Source organism: Pelobates fuscus, chromosome 10 (assembly GCF_036172605.1).
Source record: "Pelobates fuscus isolate aPelFus1 chromosome 10, aPelFus1.pri, whole genome shotgun sequence".
Taxonomy (NCBI): Eukaryota; Metazoa; Chordata; class Amphibia; order Anura; family Pelobatidae; genus Pelobates; species Pelobates fuscus.
Genome location: NC_086326.1, coordinates 28,229,425 through 28,249,161, shown reverse-complemented (window position 1 = coordinate 28,249,161; position 19,737 = coordinate 28,229,425). Strand labels below are relative to the sequence as shown.

The 19,737-nt window shown below is 42.0% G+C and overlaps 1 protein-coding gene across 1 annotated transcript in view; it reads left to right on the top strand.

Moving 5' to 3' along the window:
• Positions 1-19,737, top strand: part of ADGRA1 (adhesion G protein-coupled receptor A1) — a 583,487-nt gene that overhangs the window by 121,295 nt on the left and 442,455 nt on the right. The window contains exon 3 of the mRNA XM_063435182.1: positions 4,151-4,222. Coding sequence (XP_063291252.1) covers positions 4,151-4,222 — 72 coding nt within the window. The remainder of the gene's footprint in view (positions 1-4,150; positions 4,223-19,737) is intronic.

Genomic DNA, 19,737 nt, shown 5'->3' with positions numbered 1-19,737 from the left:
TATCAGCTGCAGAAGTGCATCTCTGATCAGCATTTTGTTTGTCTGAATTCTGCTTTTTTCCATAATGACAATTAAGATCATTAAGATTAGTTTTCTTGAACAAGAATGAATACATTGTTACAGTTGCCAAAGAGATGTCTTCTGCCTTGAGGGGGTTTTCATGATGACAACACTGTATGTTCTGTTCTGCTTAGTAAACACTGTCTGAGTTTAGTGACACAGCTTTAACTGGTCCATGGAGAATAGGAGGCCCAACACACAGTCTTAGAGAATTTAGCCAACTTTATCTTGCTGATTAGGTCTTCACAATGGGCCTAGTGTATCTTGAGGTGAACCTAGATATTAATGAGAATTGTTCACTGCTTGGCCTTTCTCAGCATTTCCCACAAGAAACATCATAATGTGCACAATGTGGTCAGTCCGTGCTTTGCAGCTGGAGACAAGATATTTTTGAAAACAAATCCCTTGTGGCTAGAATGTTGCTTACTAGTAAGTAAAACAAGTATGAATGGTTTGTGTGTCGGAATATTCAGCCAATATACTATGATGATAAGGGAATAGTACAGGTCACTCTAGATACTTCCTAACTTCCGTTCTCAAGAGTTTGCTTAAGCAAAAATCATTGAAATAACAGCGAAATACATTCCTTTACCATTCTTTAGATACACCTGCCCATTAGCACTATTAACTTTGCAACACAGTGTATAAAGCATGAAGAATGGCCATAACGTTTATCTGGAATCCATCCATTGCAGATGTCAAATGTTATTTTTGTAAAAAGAAAAACAAATCACACAAAAAAATGCTGATGAATTTAAATTAAATAAACAGTGAATTGTTAAATCCCAATTATGAAAAATGTTTTCAACTCAGCTTTTTAGACTTTTTGGAGTTTATTCACTGAAAACAGAATCTTATTAAATTGAAAAGCAGATTGCAAAATGTAGGCTAAAATAGGCCATCTGATTTTTTTCAAAAACATTTTTACATAAGTACGTACCCAATGAATCAGATAATAAAATCAGTGCTTGCTTTACTACCCAGTGATTTTGAATTCTAATGCATTATTTAATATTTCACAGATAGTATTACACATGTATGTATCTATTGTATATGTTTGCCCTACAATATCCATAATGCTAGTTTTCTTTTCGTTACTTTTAGCATGCAAATAAAGGTACTAAAGACATGGAAGCCTCTTTGACAAATCAGGGTGTATATGTCAATAAAAAAGACTGAACCATTTACTATAAGTCCTTTCTATCAGACATTCTGTACAATGGTGTGAAAACTATTAACATAAATCTTAAAGCTACAATGAGAGACAATATGGTGCCGTTTGGCTGTCAAATAATACATTTAGCTACACAAGCTAAAGAGCTAAACCATTTGGTTATGCCCCTTTAAGAAACCATTCACAGTGTTGAGGTCATTCCTGCCGTTAGGCAGGGGACTCCTCACCATGTGGTGTGGTTTTGTTACAAAGTCTCTGGATAGGGGACCCTGCATCAACACCTAGCCACACATTGGCCAAAGAGGGCTTCTTTTCGAGATTCTGAAAACTAAGTGAAGAGATGGTTACATTGGAATTTAGGGTTAAGGGGTGCACTTTAGAACCAGGACAAACGGCTATAAAATTGTTGTGACCATTATTTTGTGAATCAGTAAAAGTGTTTTGTGGAGTGTACTGTTACTTTATATCTTTTAAAATGTAGCATCACCGGTGTCCATCAAAACTATTACAGATATATATTCAACAAAATGTCAAACCCAACAGCTGGATTAGATGCAATATAGAAAAAATAATCTTTACTGCCTATCTGTATCAAGACAACACAAGCATTAAGTCATGGTTTTAAGATAGTCCTGTCAAGAAAAAACGAGCACATTCAATATAAAATGACAAAAGGAATATATTAAGCCATCAAGAATCTTGCGAGTGGAAATATATGGCATTTCCTGTCTGAGGAAGATTCCCCAGAGAAGCAAAATGTCAGGGTTCTCATGTTTTAAAAGACTTCACACATTCTCTTTGCTACTTTGCGTCTAAGTACTGGATTTTCTACCTAGCCATTGTTTGATCTGAATCCATCTTCTCCACTTTGAAGCACTTTCATGTGCAATGGGACTTGCCAGCTACAAATGTCATTAGGTGTATGTCTTAGACATCTTCGAAGGCATATACACACTCATTATGTCACTGAATTAATATATTAATGTATGACAAGACACGACAGCTTTGTATTTGTTAATGATCACAGTAATCTGCCCACCAATGAAAGAAACATTTTTCAGCAGTACAATGTGTTTTACTGTAAATTTAATTTTGTGTTCCAGGTGAACTGCTGGGATTATTGTTGCAACCTTTGAGTGATTATCATTGTGCACTGGCTGTTTTGTGATTTTTTTTTTCCTGATATTTAAAATTTGATTTTCTCTAAAATGGGTATTACAAGAGCAATAAGATTTGGTAGCAGTTTAGCCAGAAGCGGACAATTTGATCAAAATCTTATGGTGGGGTCTTAGGGATTACATTAAGCAATTAGAGCCATGATGTAGAAAGAGGTCAAAAGTAGGAATTAAGTATAAGTTAAGGAATTGGAATAGAGTACATGATATAAACTAGAGATAGGTTCAAATGTAGGAATAGCAAAGAATTAGAAATAAGAAAAAAAATTGAGGTTAGAGTTAGATGAGATCTGGTTAAATATAAAACATTCTAGGTGATTACCCTGTTCATAATTATACAAAATGGACTTTCTAGATCTAACTAGCCTTGGCTCCGCTTTGAATCTGATTCAAATCCAGTCCTGCTGGGTATACCTTGATCAGGGATGCCCTCCTCTCGTTGTAGCCAGCAAACAGGCTTTTAAACAGTCAAGGTTATTTACTAGAGTGAGAATCAAAGGTAAATTTAAAGTGAAATTTAAGGCCAGACTAGCTGAATGAAAAGCACAGATGACTGAGAGAATCATTCCAGTTCGGCTATTTTGACCTTAAATTCACTTTGAATAACCCCAATATTCTTTCAGCAATAATATAAATGAAGAAGCGTCTTACAATCCATTAACGTTTTGTCCGGCCTCTGAGGTTCCAATTCCTCCAATGATTAGCTTTACAAAAAACACAGCAGTACAAGTAACACGGAGAACTCCTACAGATTGTGTTTTTAGTAGTGCTTTCTAAACACTAACATTTATTCACTGCTCAACTGAGAAATAGGGTAAATAGATGAATAAACTCTTCCAAGAAGCACAAAGCAAGAACATAGTGCTGAATGTATCACAAACATCAAAAAAGCAATAATGGACAAATAAAAGAAAATATATGCACAAAAAGTCTCTTGATATTCACATACATAAATATCAAATCCAAATTTGTGTCTCCATATTGCTGCCAATTCAGACTAAAATTGTAAGGCCTCCCTTTTTTATCCCATGTAGAAAACCATTATACTTTTATATATAATAACTAATAAAATCTGTCAACATTGAAGTTGCTGTTTAGTAGATAGGAGAGTGTGCTGGATCTTGTGTATCCTTCCGAGGTAGATAAAATGAGTACCATTAAATTGGGTGATAGTAACAACCCCTGGATGTTGTACCTTTCCTGGTTAAATACTTTGTTATTATATATATATATACAGCTGTAACTCTGTTAATTTATATACATATATATATATATATATATATATATATATATATATATATATATATATATATATATAAATGATTGGAAATGACCGCACTCCAAGGACTTGATGATAGTAAAAATAAAATATAACTTTTATTCTATATCATTTAAAAATATCGACGTTTCAGCCCCAATACATCCTTTAATCAGGATGGCAATATATATATATATATATACAGTATCAATGTTCTACAAACTGAAACTAGATGTTAGCCACGCTCTGTGAACTAAAAGTTAATTACGTCCTACTAGGGTAATATTTAAGAAGTCCGATTTATTTCAATTCACGTTTTAATAAATGTAAGCCATAGTTTAACCATTTGCTTATCAACAAAATGCCACGTGTTGTTTACCTCTATAGCACATGCATGGTTAAAAGAATCATTTAGATGTTGTTCATGTATAATGGGGCATGCTCTGCTAATAGATAGCTCTGTGTATATTTTTATATCCCCAGAGATCTGAAGAATAACTTGATTAGTACCATCGAGCCTGAAGCATTTTATGGGCTATCTGAACTGAGGCGCCTGTAAGTATTAATTCTGTTTCAATTGCTTTGTAAATTGTGTTCATATCGACTTTTTAATCCACGGGGCACTGATGTATATCACTAGGAAATAAACTCTTGCAATGTTCTTTAGACTTGTGCAGATGTACAGTGTAGCAGTCATTTCATCTATTGTTACGGTAATAAATCCTGCAGTGAAATACATAAATATAGTATGTTGCATCAGGCTACTTTAAGCTAACAGCAACTGGTATTATAATTTCTACTTCTCATGATAACCCAACCAGAATATCTCGTGGTGCCATTAGTACAGAGAAGACTCAATATCACCATACATCCCCAGCAGGTCCCATTCATGTAACATTGTGAAAATGACAAAATAATGTTAACCCTTTATTTGCTATCATTGAATAAACAAAATCTTCTTTGCAATTCCCACGCTAGAAGTATATGAATGAATGTGACCTAACATTGTTTGTAGTTCGAAAGAAAACGCTAAAAGATTAGAGGTCTACAAAAACTATTCTCTGTCAGTCTGTAGTAGGCATCTAAAACTCAGGACCCCACAGATGTTGCTGAACTACAAATCCCATGATTCTCTGGCTATCTGTTGAATTTAATGAATTATGGGAGTTGTAGGCCATCAACACTCAGGGGGCAGAGTTTGAGATGCCTACTCTATAGTTAATGTACAGTGCCTAGACATGAGCAAGACATTTTTCTCATTAATCTTCACAAACCATCTCTGACGGATGAAGTGTGTTTTACTGCAGTCCTTTTCTCTGTTTAATTGACAGTTTGTGGTTGCCATTTTATTTTTCAAAAAAACACAAGTATCACTATTTCTACATTTGTATTCTTTTGCTGTGAAGACATCTTATTTCTTTAATTTAGCATAGAAACACAGACACATAGAATGTGATGGCAGATAAGAACCATTCGGCCAATCTAATCTGCCGAATTTTCTAAATACTTTCATTAGTCCCTGGCCTGCTCTTATAGCTAGGATCTCCTTATGCCTATCCCACGCATGCTGATTTGGAAGTCCTAAATTTGGAAACACCTTATTTTCATTAATGTTTTAGATAGTTAGTGCATTTAAGGCCGTCTTGGTCTGATATAAAAAAAAATGGAAAAAATAGTGAATATTCTTTATAGTGTTCTTGAATTGCCACAACCATTTTAGAACTTCGAATAATGCCTAGTGAGTTGTGAGAAAAAGGAAACGCGTGTAATGATTTGTCAGTTAATTAACATTAAACTGAACCTTAGTTAACCTTGATAAAGAGGACCCGAAAGGTAAAAAAGTCCCAGCGTTGCTTTAACAAGAAATTGACAGAGAGCATATCTTGATAAAACAAATAAATTGGCATACAATCTGATCTGGACATTATGCACTGATATCCTGAGTCTTGGCATGCTTAGAAAACAATTGAAAATATAAAAATAAATATATATAGAAACATAGAAACATAGAATGTGATGGCAGATAAGAACCATTCGGCCCATCTAGTCTGCCCAGTTTTCTAAATACTTTCATTAGTCCCTGGCCTTATCTTATAGTTAGGATAGCCTTATGCCTATCCCACGCATGCTTAAACTCCTTTACTGTGTTAACCTCTACCACTTCAGCTGGAAGGCTATTCCATGCATCCACTACCCTTTCAGTAAAGTAATACTTCCTGATATTATTTTTAAACCTTTGTCCCTCTAATTTAAGACTATGTCCTCTTGTTGTGGTAGTTTTTCTTCTTTTAAATATAGTCTCCTCCTTTACTGTGTTGATTCCCTTTATGTATTTAAATGTTTCTATCATATCCCCCCTGTCTCGTCTTTCCTCCAAGCTATACATGTTAAGATCCTTTAACCTTTCCTGGTAAGTTTTATCCTGCAATCCATGAACCAGTTTAGTAGCCCTTCTTTGAACTCTCTCTCTAAGGTATCAATATCCTTCTGAAGATAGGGTCTCCAGTACTGTGTACAGTACTCCAAGTGAGGTCTCACCAGTGTTCTGTACAATGGTATGATCACTTCCCTCTTTCTACTGCTAATACCTCTCCCTATACAACCAAGCATTCTGCTTGCATTTCCAGCTGCTCTATTACATTGTCTGCCTACCTTTAAGTCATCAGAAATAATCACCCCTAAATCCCTTTCCTCAGATGTTGAGGTTAGGACTCTATCCAATATTCTGTACTCTGCCCTTGGGTTTTTACGTCCAAGATGCATTATCTTGCACTTATCCACATTAAATGTCAGTTGCCACAACTCTGACCATTTTTCTAGTTTACCTAAATCATTTGCCATTTGGCTTATCCCTCCTGGAACATCAACCCTGTTACATATCTTAGTATCATCAGCAAAAAGACACACCTTACCATCAAGACCTTCTGCAATATCACTAATAAAAATATTAAAGAGAATGGGTCCAAGTACAGATCCCTGAGGTACCCCACTGGTGACAAGCCCAAGCTTCGAATATACTCCATTGACTACAACCCTCTGTTGCCTGTCACTCAGCCACTGCCTTACCCATTCAACAATATTGGAATCCAAACTTAAAGATTGTAGTTTATTGATAAGCCTTCTATGTGCAACAGTGTCAAAAGCCTTACTGAAATATTGTTTCTGGACCGTGTTTTAGACTATTTGTTCTATTCCTAAAACAACAAACAAAACATATGCTTGCCAGAGTTCTCTGCATTAGTATTTTGGTCTTATATTTATCAATCCATCAAAAAAACTATTTGAGAATCAACAAGCATAACTGTTAATGTTAGTTGATTATTGCTGTTGATGTTGTAAATGCAATGCTTACATGTGTTCACACTCTTTATATGTTTTCAAGTCATTAAGCAATAGACTTAGCAGTCATTCATGTTTAATTGTTTGGGAGAACACATTTGTTCTTGATTTTAAAATACTAGGTAGTACAAATACAGTTGTAATCAAAAGTATTCAACCCTCATTGAAATCAGATTTATTGTCAAAATTAACAGCTGTTTGCAATGAGCAAATCAAACAAAAGCAATTGAAATAGCTCAACAGAACAAATGTTTTAAGTGGTTTCCCCAAATTCAACTGAAAATGCAACTTATAATGACTTGCCCAGTCGCAATATTATTCAAGCCCTTCATGGCAAGCATTTTTAGTACTTAGTAGAGCTCCCGTTTGTTGTTATGTCCTGCGGCAAACAAAATGCATAGCCAGACACCAGCTTCCGGCAGTATTCTTCAGGAATCTTAGCCTCATGAGCAATGGCCTCCAGTTCAGTAATATTTTTGTGTTTTCATGCTGCAACCACCTTCTTCAAATCCCACCAGCATTGATGAGGTTCAAGTCAGTTGACTATGATGGCCACTGTAGAAATTTCCAGGAATTTTTCTGCAACCAAGCCTTGGTGGAATTTGATCTATGCTTGGGATCTGTGTCTTGTTGGAAGGTCCAATGACGCCATATGCTTCAGCTTCCTCACAGACGTCTTCTCCTAGGATTTCCTGAAATTTCAATGAATCCATCTTGCCTTCCAAACTCTGCAGATTTCAAGTCCCAGAGGATAAAAAGCAGGATAAAAAGCATCACGAGCCACAACCATGTTAAACTGTAGGCAGAGTGTTCTTTTTAGCATATACTTCATTCTTCTTCCTCCAGACACATATGCCTTCGTAGAAATATGACTGCAGTCAATAGCTTCATTTTTTGCCCAGTCCAGGAAGTGTAACCTCTGTTCCTTTAACTTTGAATGAGCAAACTATGCTTCCAATGGTGTCTCTAGGAACGGTCAGTGTCTTGTTCATTGCAAACAGGTGAGAGTCTGTAAATTTTGAAAATAAAACTGATTTTCGATGGGGGTTGAATAATTTTGATTACAACTCTATAAAGGGTGCAGCCTAAGTATATCTATTTATGTCTCAATTCTAGCCTTTTCTACACTGATGAAGTAGCAGTCAGCTGTAATACAAATTATTCATTAATCCTATCTTTAAGTTGATTGTTTTATCTCAATTGAAAGCACACTACCTGTTTAAAAGTTAAAATTGCTAAAATGTATACAGTACCTGATCTATTAAAGTTTTCATGACTTAGCAATAGCAATTCAATATAATAAAAAGTTTGTAACTTTTTTTCAGCCATCAAGCAAAAAAAAAAAAAAAATCAATATCAGTTGATGTTATTATCAAGCTATGGCAACCATACTTAAAAGGTTATGTTGAAAATTCTTTTAAAAATTGTGACATATAGAAACAGAGATATCCACGGCCGCACACGCAACCCGCTTAGACAAAGTGGAACAAGAGCTCCGTGAGCTGAGACGTGAGCAGGCCCAGACCCAGAACCGCATGGCGATGATGGAGGATCGGAGGAGATGGAAAAATGTTAAAATAAGGGGCATACCAGCCCAGATAAGCTCCGCTGAACTCCCACACCTCATACGAAGGCTACTTACCCACCTCTTTTCGGCCAAGCAAGCAAAACTGATGGCCCTAGACGGGTGCTTCAGGCTACCGACACCCACAGCGCGCTCCACTGAAGTATACGGAGACGTAATCATAAGGTTCCAGAATGGGCCGGACAGACAAGCGCTACTCACAGCACTACGGAACAAAGCACCGTACGACTTTGAAGGCCACAAGCTCACGTTTTACCCAGATCTTTCCAGAGCAACTTTGGGGTGGCGGAGATCTTTAAAACCACTAACGACAGAACTGATTCGGCACCACATCCCCTACAAATGGGGCTCCCCAAACTGCCTGATGATACCCCGAGAAGCAGGAAACTTAAAAGTCCAAGAGGCCACGGAAATAAATGACATTCTGCAACACCTGGGACTACCCATGATGCAGGCAGGTTCGACACCGGAGACTCGAGAGTCTCAACCTCACACTTGGGACCCAGCCAGGATCCGATCCTTTGTACCAGCTGCCAAACGACTCACTTCGACACCGGCAGTTACCACCTGAGAGACTGGTTAGATTACACTACCTCTCTACTCCAGGACTATCTAACGCTATGTTATATCCGCAATGTTTTTGTTTTAGTTCTGTTACCTCCATAAGGTTTTAGATGGATAACACTTACGCTGACACGTAAACCCCCTTATTAGCTGAATTACTAGCTGACTTATTAGCTGACTTAAGGACTGCACCTCGCTCTCCCTCCCCCCCCCCCCACTTACTCACCCACAGCCTGTACACTATGCACATTGGGTTAACTAGAGGGTGATAGCCTCCCCCATGCCCAGTTCTATGCCAGCAAACTAGCACCTGACCGGGAGACAAAAGGTCCAACTCGCCTCTACTCGCCCATACATGTAACAACATAATCCCCCCTGAGAGGTGAGAGACCACCCAGCCACTACCGCAGACCACACAGTAAAGCTCTGTAGTTTCCAACGCTGACAGTCGCTCACTAGCCTGCAAACTTGCTGTGTGCTTGCTTTTGTTTTTACTGTTTGATTTTGTGTTTTATTTTCAATATAAAATATGCTGTATCTCAATGCCCGACCTTTGTTAATCTCATGTTGAACCCGAAGTACTGCATCTGCTGTTGGGGCAAAGAAAGTACTACTGTTATACTTGCATAACAAAAATAAAGAATTAAAAAAAAAAAAAAAATTGTGACATATAACATGTTCGACATCAAATAACATATAACATGATGATCTTGGTGAACCCCAACACAATTAATCTATTTTACTTTTGTTTACTTTAGTTCATCTAAATGTTTAATGTTCAAAAAGCACCACTTTAATGTCTTGGTTTAATGGCCGCCTGAATAACTGCTTATTTTGCAGTTTGAATTGTTGCAAAGAATTTGTGAATAGAAGTCACACCAGCAAACTCATAGAATTTTATAACACCTGTTGGGTAAAATTATTTAGCATGGTTACTATGAATCAGGTTTACTAAAGTTCAAACAATAATTTCGCAAACACACATAGTGGGGGGTGGGGGCACTCCTTACTCCCGCAAATCAGGTGATCTCTTCAGTATGTAGTTAGCTCAGCAGGTCCAAGCTCATGAGATATACACCCAAGGGATTGATGTGGTTGTCCTTGAAGCTTACAATTCACTGGCAGAACCACTGGTGTTAACGTTTTTTATTTTTCTCCACCTCTTACTGGTCCATAACTGTTCTTACACACTATAGGAAAGACTTGTCCACTTTTAGGCTGAGCCTGCACCCTTTTTGACAAACTCTGTCCAGTTTTCAGATTGTACTACCTAATACAGTATATATGTGTCACTGATATATCGATGATCATACCACCAACACAACAGTTGAATTGAGTTACACTTAGCTTGACCTCAGATGACTCAGTTTGTTTAACAAGTTTTTTTAAAGAGCACTTGGCTTCAAATTGACTGTAAATTGAGTATAGCTCTGCTAAATACTATGTTGGAAAATCATGAAAGTTTTGTCAGATACACCAGAGATAATTTTAAACAAGCAGAAGTGTGATTAACAGCTCCGTTACATCATGTATTAATGAAAATGAGCCTCTCATAAACCAGTTTACCACTCATAAAGTATCAATATAATGTCCTCATACTACAAGATTTCTGGCATTAAAAGGCTGTTACATTGTTTCAAATTGTGTTTCCATTATACATCTTTTTATCTCTCTTCTTTGGCGATCTCCATTAATGTTCCCATTAGTAATTGGATATATAACTAATGTGCATTATTAATTAAAATAATGGCAAAACCCTTTAGGCTCCCAATGTTTCCTCATACAGTGTATGGACATTTAAAAAAAAAAAAATTTTTATACTAAAGGTATTTTATGTGGATTAAGTGCAACACCTAATTAAAGTTAATAATAGGCACAACAGAGCTTAAATATTCATTAAAAAAAGCCTTCATCAATATTACATGATAAGAGCACTGCTGGCTGAAGTCAAATATGATTAGAATTTGGGAAAAGTGTGGATTTTTGAACAGTTTCTCAGTATTGCATTAGTTAGTTTAAACTTCATTATTTTTCCAGCAATTGAAATGGGAGACATTATCCAACATCCCCTTTCCAAAAATAACCAATTTACCAACAGAATATCACCAGATTTCTAAATATAGTGAATGTATTGTGATTTATCTATCTATATACTGATCAGCCACAATATTAAAACCAGTGACAGGTGAAGTGAATAGCAATGATTATATCATTACAATGGCACCTGTCAAGGGGTGCGGTATATTAGGCAGCAAGTGAACAGTCAATTCTGGAACTTCATGTGTTGGAAGCAGGAAAAATGGGCAAGTGAAAAGATCCGAGTGACTTTGACAAGGGCGAAATATTGATGGCTAGACGACTGGGTCAGGGCATCTCCAAAACGGCAAGTCTTGTGGCATGTTCCTAGTATGCAGTAACTAGTACCTACAAAAATTTATGCAAGGAAGGAGCACTGGTAAACTGACATCAGGGTCGTGGGCCCCCAAGGCTCAGTGATGCACATGGGTATCACAGACTAGCCTATCTGGTCCGATCACACATAAGAGCTATTGTATCTCCAGTTCCTGAAAGACTTAATGTTAGCCGTGATAGAAAGGTGTCAGAACACACAGTGCATCACAGTTTGTTTGGGGCCGCATAGTCGTAGAATGGCCCGAGTCCACCGCCAAAAGCACCTTTAATGGGGACACGAGTGTCCGAACTAGAACAGAGAGCATTGGAAGAAGGTTGCCTGGTCTGATGAATCACATTTTCTTTTAGATCAGGTTGATGGTCGGGTGTGTCATTTACCTGGTGAAGATATGGCAGCAGGATACACCATGGGAAGAAGTCAGGCCAGCAGAGGCAGTGTTATGCTCTGGGCAATGTTCTGCTGGTAAACATTGGGTCCTGGCATGCATGTGGATATTATTTTGACATGTATTAACTACCTAGAGATTGTTGCAGATCACATACACCTCATTCATGGCAATGATGTTCCCTGATGGCAGTGGCCTCTTTCAGCAGAATAATGCACCCTGCCACATTGCAGAAAATGTTCAGGAATGGTTTGAGGAACATGAGAGAAGTGTTCAAGGTGTTGATTGACCTCCACCAAATTCCCAAGATCTAGATTGAGCATCTATGGGATGGGATATACTGGAACAACAAATCCAATCTCTGTAGGCCCCTTGCAAAATGCAGGACTTAAAGGATCTGCTGCTAATGTCTTGGTGTCAGATGCCACTGGCCATTTTCAGAAGCACAAGGAGGACCTACAGTGTATATGCGTGTAATAATAATTCTGCACATCGCCACTTTAGCTTCATTCAAAAGCCATGCACAGAAAATCTAAAACAAATTTAGACAGACATTTGTTGGCTTCCCGAGACTTCTTGTATGAAGCTGTATATCACATTTAAGCTAAATCTTTATTTGCGACTCAGGAAGCAAAAGAGATGACATTTTAAAGCCAAAGGAGTAGGATTACTGGTGCTAGACACATTGTTCTAAAATCTCAGAAAAAAATGGACCTGGGATTTTCAGTGACTGCAATGCGAGAGGCATTTAAAGATGCTAGACCATTAAAGAAGCAAACAAACAGAAAATCAAAAACATCTGGCTTTAAGCAGGTTTGAGAAGTATACGATATTGTAACACCGATAGAACAATTCTAAACACTCTGTACACAGCAATGGTATAATAAAGTCACGCACAGGTGACTTGAAGTGTAAGTGCTGCACCAGCAGTAGAACACCCCAGGGTTCTCTTCTACCACCTAATACAATGAGACTACAATGGGCAAACTATCATTAAGGGGGATAATCTAGAACCAGGGCCTATGTGTCATAGCAGAAGCTGTGAAGGTATTTGTCATGGCTTGCATATTTGTAAATTTGGGTATTGTAAATTTGTACTTGTGTGAACGCATGTGTAGAACTTTTAGAATTTGTCACAGAAATTAAGCAGTGACTGTAGCGGAGAGCCGATCTTGCACAGCTATTCTCCACTAGAGATTCCAGTGAGGCTCAGGAACAAGGTGATGTTAAGTCCACAGGCAAGGTTTCCAGCAGGTAAAGTAATACAGCAGTATCCCCATCGCAATCCCAATAACTGGACGACACACAGTTTCAGGAGTAGTCTGACAAGCTTTATTCCACAGTTCCTTATAAAGCCCTCTCCCATGCAAGGGAGGAGGTTCTATCACTTAAGACATTATCCAATCTCTAAGCAGTAACCTCCCACAGATCTCCTCCCCTCCTCTAGCATCATAATCCCCTTATTGTGTACACAGTTTTCCCCGAGTTTTGGATGTACCCTAAATACTTGGGGTACATCCACAAATCCAACATCCCCAGATAGCTCTATTCTGGGGGACCAACATACTTAAAAATTAGCCCATTCGGATGAATGGTTCGTGAGATATGGGGTTCCAAAGATTTGACCGACCGCATGGGTAAAGTATCCGAAAACAGTTCCATGCATTTTGGCCCTGCGGTCGGTCACAAACAAGGGAATGAAAACAGGCGAATTGCCTGTGTTATAGAGCCTGGAGAGGGTTTGAATGAATTCCCTTGTTTATGGGGCTCTTTCTACCGAACGGCGGGTCATTCGGTAGTTTCCATACGAATTTCTGGAAGTATGGAGGTCTCAGCGGTGTTTGCCTAGTCAAGTGTCCGATTTTAGTTCCAGACACTCGACGGCAAAACACCGCTGTTCGGTAGTTTAAGATGGCCGCCGCCACGTGTTTGTTTCCCGAATGGCGGCCACCCAGAGGACAAAGACCACACTGCACTGATTGCCAATTACCTGTTTGCAACATTGTTGCAAACGGTAATTGGAGGCACACTCATTCCTGGGTGGTCTGGTTGTTCGGTAGTTTCATTCCCTTGTTTTATTTGAATGATTCTACCGAACAACTAGAGGAATACAATTCTTTACATACATTTAACTGTCATTATACCCGGATACCATGCTTTCTATACATGTACATACACATTAAACCAGCCATATGACCAAATACACTTATTCTCATACATGTCGTGGGACAGCCCGGTACCAATCCGCTACACTGCTCCCCCTTGCCCACAAGCCGGCATACACAGTCTGATCCAACACGGATCGGCTTGGGGATGTCCGGGGGCTCACGGATCATTTCTCTAAGTCAGTTTGTCTTGACAACCCGTCAGCATTTCCATTCTGCTTACCCGGCCGGTACTGGATATTAAAGTCAAAAGGCTGTAGCGCCAAACTCCAGCGCAGCAGCCTGGCGTTGTCTCCAGCCACCCGGTTCAGCCAGACTAACGGGTTGTGATCCGTGAGCAAGGAAAAGGGCTGTCCATATAAATAGGGTTGTAGCTTCTTTAGGGCCCACACCACAGCCAGGCATTCCTTTTCGATGGCGGCGTAGCTTACTTCTCGAGGTAACAGTTTGCGACTGATGTAAGCCACTGGATGTTCCCCGCCATCGGCCCCGACTTGACTCAGTACTGCCCCCAATCCAAACATAGAAGCGTCTGTGTGAACAAGAAAACGTTTAGTTGGATTGGGAGCTGCCAAGACAGGGGCATTTATCAGTGCATTTTTCAATTGTTGGAATGCCTGCTCACACTCCGGGGTCCAGTTTACTTGGCGGGGAAGGTTCTTACGGGTCAGGTCAGTGAGGGGTTTGGCCAGGGCGCTATAATTGGGAACAAACTTCCGGTAATACCCTGCTGTCCCTAGAAACGCTAAAACCTGGGTCTTAGTCCTAGGGGTGGGCCACTGGGCTACAGCCTCTACTTTGGCGGGTTCGGGTTTTTGTTTACCGCACCCTACTCTATGTCCCAGGTATTGTACCTCAGCCATGCCGATACTACACTTGGCCGGCTTCAAGGTCAGACCTGCTTCCCTTATCCTATCTAGTACAGCTCCGATGTGAGCTAAGTGTTCCTGCCACGTATTGCTAAAAATAGCAATATCGTCCAGGTAGGCACATGTATAGTCCTGGAATCCATCTAGGAGTCGATCCACCATCCTTTGGAAGGTGGCTGGGGCGTTTTTCATCCCAAATGGCATGACCTTAAACTGGTACAAGCCAAATGGGGTGACAAAGGCCGACTTCGGGATGGCGTCTGGGGCCAGGGGGATTTGCCAATACCCTTTACACAAGTCAATAGTGGTGAGGTATTGGCCCCTGGCCATTCTGTCCAGTAACTCGTCTATCCGGGGCATCGGATAGGCGTCAGATACAGTCTTCTCGTTCAATCTCCTATAGTCCACGCAGAAGCGGGTCGTACCGTCTCGCTTTGGTACGAGGACTACAGGAGATGCCCAAGGACTGTCTGAGGGTTCAATCACCCCCAGTTGGAGCATTTCGTCGATCTCCTTACGCATGTTTGCCCGTACCGCTTCTGGAATGCGGTATGGCGTCTGGCGCATGGGTAGTTGCCCTGGGGTCTCGACCCGGTGAGTTGCCAGAGGCGTGTATCCAGGTACATTAGAGAACGTGTCGCGTTTCTCTTCCAATAGTTGCTGTACCTCGATCCGCTCCTGTGGGCTCAGCCGATCTCCCAGCGTAACCTCCCCTAAATCTCCGGACAGCTGCCCATCCCCCAGCAAATCGGGGAGGGGTAAGCTGTCAAACTCTTCCGTGTTAGGGGCACAGATGGCGGTTACCTCCTCAGTACGCTCGTGGTAGGGCTTCAGCATGTTCACATGGAGCATGCGTCGCCCCCCAGTCCCTGTGCAGGGGCCGATAATATAGGTGGTATCGCATCTTTGCTCCACCACCTTATATGGGCCCTGCCAGGCGGCCTGTAACTTATCATGTCGGACAGGTTTTAAAATTAGTACCTTCTGCCCGACCTGAAAGCTACGGTCCCTGGCTCCCCGATCATACCATGTACGCTGGCGGGTCTGGGCCTCCTGAAGGTTTTCCCGTACCGTCTTGGTCAACGCTTCTAGGCGGTCCCGAAAGGCCAACACATATGGTAGGATGGGAGTGCCATCTGTGCTCCGGTCTCCCTCCCAATGCTCTCTAATAAGATCCAATGGGCCTCGGACCCTCCTTCCAAACAATAATTCAAACGGGGAGAACCCTGTGGATTCCTGCGGCACCTCCCGGTATGCAAATAGGAGGTGCGGCAGGAATCGTTCCCAGTCCTTGTGGGTCTCTGCGAAGGTTCGGAGCATCTGCTTCAAGGTACCATTGAATCGTTCGCAGAGCCCGTTCGTCTGGGGGTGGTAAGGGGCGCTGATAATAGGCTTAATGCCACAGATCCTCCAGAGGTGTTGGGTGAATTCTGCGGTAAACTGGGTACCCTGATCCGAGATAATCTCCCTGGGTAATCCCATCCGGGAGAATATCCGCATGAGGGCATCCGCGACCGTCTCAGCGTGGATGTTGGTCAGAGCCACTGCCTCTGGATACCTGGTGGCATAATCTACGACCGTTAAAATATACCGTTTTCCCGACGGGCTAACTTTATTGAGGGGGCCTATCAGATCCACCGCTATTCGGCTAAAAGGTTCCTCTATTATGGGTAAGGGGTGAAGTTTAGCCTTCCTGCGATCCCCCCTTTTTCCCACTCTCTGGCAGGTATCGCAAGTCGTGCAATATCTGCGTACTTCCTGGCTAATCCCTGGCCAGAAGAAACTCTGGGTTAGTCTGTACCTGGTGCGACTAACCCCTAGATGTCCGGATAGCGGAATATCATGCGCTATCCGGAGTAATTCAGCCCGGTACCGCTGTGGTACCACTAATTGTCTCCTCGCTATCGGGTCTAACCCCGTAATCTGTTTGGTTGTTTCCCTGTATAAAAGTTGTTTATCCCAGATAAACTTCTCTCCCTCCGCCCCGGGGGAACCCGTGCCAACCTTGTCCCTATACACCTGAAGCGTGGGGTCTGTTGCGACTTCAGCTACAAATTTATTAGGTGGAGCCCAGGGGACACATTCTAGAGGGGGGGTAGGGTTGCTTACCTGGACCTCCGGCAGTGTGTTGTGGTCCTGGGTGCGGGCCTGTTGTCGGGTGACTACAGGGTTGACCTCTCCTGTGGTGGGTGACTGGGGCTCAAAAGCAGAAGTGAGCCTCCCCAGATCGTTCCCCAATAAAACCTCCGCCGGTAAATGTGGCATCAACCCCACCTCCACTTCCCCTGCCCCCGCTCCCCAATGTAAATGTACCCTTGCTGTAGGTAGCCGGTACACTGCTCCCCCAGCTACCCGGACGGCAACAGTTTTGTTCAGTTTTGCCTGATCTGAAATCAGGTGGCTCTGTACCAAAGTGATGGTGGCTCCCGAATCTCGTAATCCCCGGACTGCTGTACCATTCAGATATACCGTCTGTCGATGGTGCCGTAGATTATCCACATTGGCCTGGACCGGATCTGCCTCGTGCAGTACCTCCCATTGTTCCACAGTAGTAATGGGGACTGCGGAACCATATGGGGTGGTGACTAGGTCCTGGTAGTGGTGGGCTGCGGCCGCCCTGGGTGGAGGTGGGCCTGGACGAATCCAGGTGGAACGGTCCCGTAGCTGTGGGCATTCCCTTTTATAATGTCCCCACTTCTGGCAGTGATGACAGGGGCCAGCGGTGGGTTGTCTGAACCGGGGCTGTGCAGCGGGTGGTGGAGGTGGTGGTAGCGGTCTCGGTGGAGCTGGGGTGTAGTTGTTTCCCCCGAATGTTTTAAAGGTTGCTTTTGGAGCTGCAGGTTTTTGTGACCTGCGTGCATCCAGGTAGTCATCCGCTTTCCTAGCCGCCTCGGTAAGGGAAGTAGGGTTTCTGTCCCTTACCCATTCCTGGACCTCATTGGTTACTCCCTCATAGAACTGCTCCATCAGCAACATTTGTATTACATCCTCCATAGAACGTGCCTTGCTAGCTTGCACCCACCCGAGCGCTGCCCCCTGTAATCGGCATGCCCACTCTGCGTGCGAGTCCTTCTCTGTTTTCTTTAGATCCCGGAACCTCCGCCGGTATGCCTCGGGTGTTATAGCATACCTGGCGAGTATAATTTCTTTCACTTTACTGTAATTCCTTATTTCGTCATTAGGTACAGTCCGATATGCCTCTGCTGCCCTCCCGGTTAACCTTCCGGCCAAAATAGGTACCCAGTCCTCTGCGTTAATTTTATGCAGTGCACACAGTCTTTCAAAGTCTTGCAGGAAAGCGTCTATATCTTCCTCTGCCTCCACATATGTTTTAAAAGCCTGGTATGGTATTTTAGGCTTACCTTCCTGTGGCACATTAATTGCAGAGCTTTGTTCTGGTGCCTGTGTCCTTAGGATGAATTCTTGTACCTCGGCCATTGTCCTGGTAACAATTTCTGTTGGGGGGTTTTCCCCATAAAAGGATAGCCTGAACTGAACCTGCCTCTGGAATTCCGATCCTTGTGGTGTTCCTCCCGGCTCCCTCTGTGCCGGAACTGAATCGCCCTCCATTCTGTACTCTGCCATGAGTTCTGTAACAAGTACTGCTTTCTTCTTATTGCTGGCTTGTATACCCCTTGCCTCTAGGAGGTCCTTTAGCGTGGAGCGTTTTAGCGCAGAAAAATCAATCTCCATCCGTACTCCATTTACGCTTGTTCCTCTGTGAGTTTGGATCCCAGCGCTGCCAACCAATGTAGCGGAGAGCCGATCTTGCACAGCTATTCTCCACTAGAGATTCCAGTGAGGCTCAGGAACAAGGTGATGTTAAGTCCACAGGCAAGGTTTCCAGCAGGTAAAGTAATACAGCAGTATCCCCATCGCAATCCCAATAACTGGACGACACACAGTTTCAGGAGTAGTCTGACAAGCTTTATTCCACAGTTCCTTATAAAGCCCTCTCCCATGCAAGGGAGGAGGTTCTATCACTTAAGACATTATCCAATCTCTAAGCAGTAACCTCCCACAGATCTCCTCCCCTCCTCTAGCATCATAATCCCCTTATTGTGTACACAGTTTTCCCCGAGTTTTGGATGTACCCTAAATACTTGGGGTACATCCACAAATCCAACATCCCCAGATAGCTCTATTCTGGGGGACCAACATACTTAAAAATTAGCCCATTCGGATGAATGGTTCGTGAGATATGGGGTTCCAAAGATTTGACCGACCGCATGGGTAAAGTATCCGAAAACAGTTCCATGCATTTTGGCCCTGCGGTCGGTCACAAACAAGGGAATGAAAACAGGCGAATTGCCTGTGTTATAGAGCCTGGAGAGGGTTTGAATGAATTCCCTTGTTTATGGGGCTCTTTCTACCGAACGGCGGGTCATTCGGTAGTTTCCATACGAATTTCTGGAAGTATGGAGGTCTCAGCGGTGTTTGCCTAGTCAAGTGTCCGATTTTAGTTCCAGACACTCGACGGCAAAACACCGCTGTTCGGTAGTTTAAGATGGCCGCCGCCACGTGTTTGTTTCCCGAATGGCGGCCACCCAGAGGACAAAGACCACACTGCACTGATTGCCAATTACCTGTTTGCAACATTGTTGCAAACGGTAATTGGAGGCACACTCATTCCTGGGTGGTCTGGTTGTTCGGTAGTTTCATTCCCTTGTTTTATTTGAATGATTCTACCGAACAACTAGAGGAATACAATTCTTTACATACATTTAACTGTCATTATACCCGGATACCA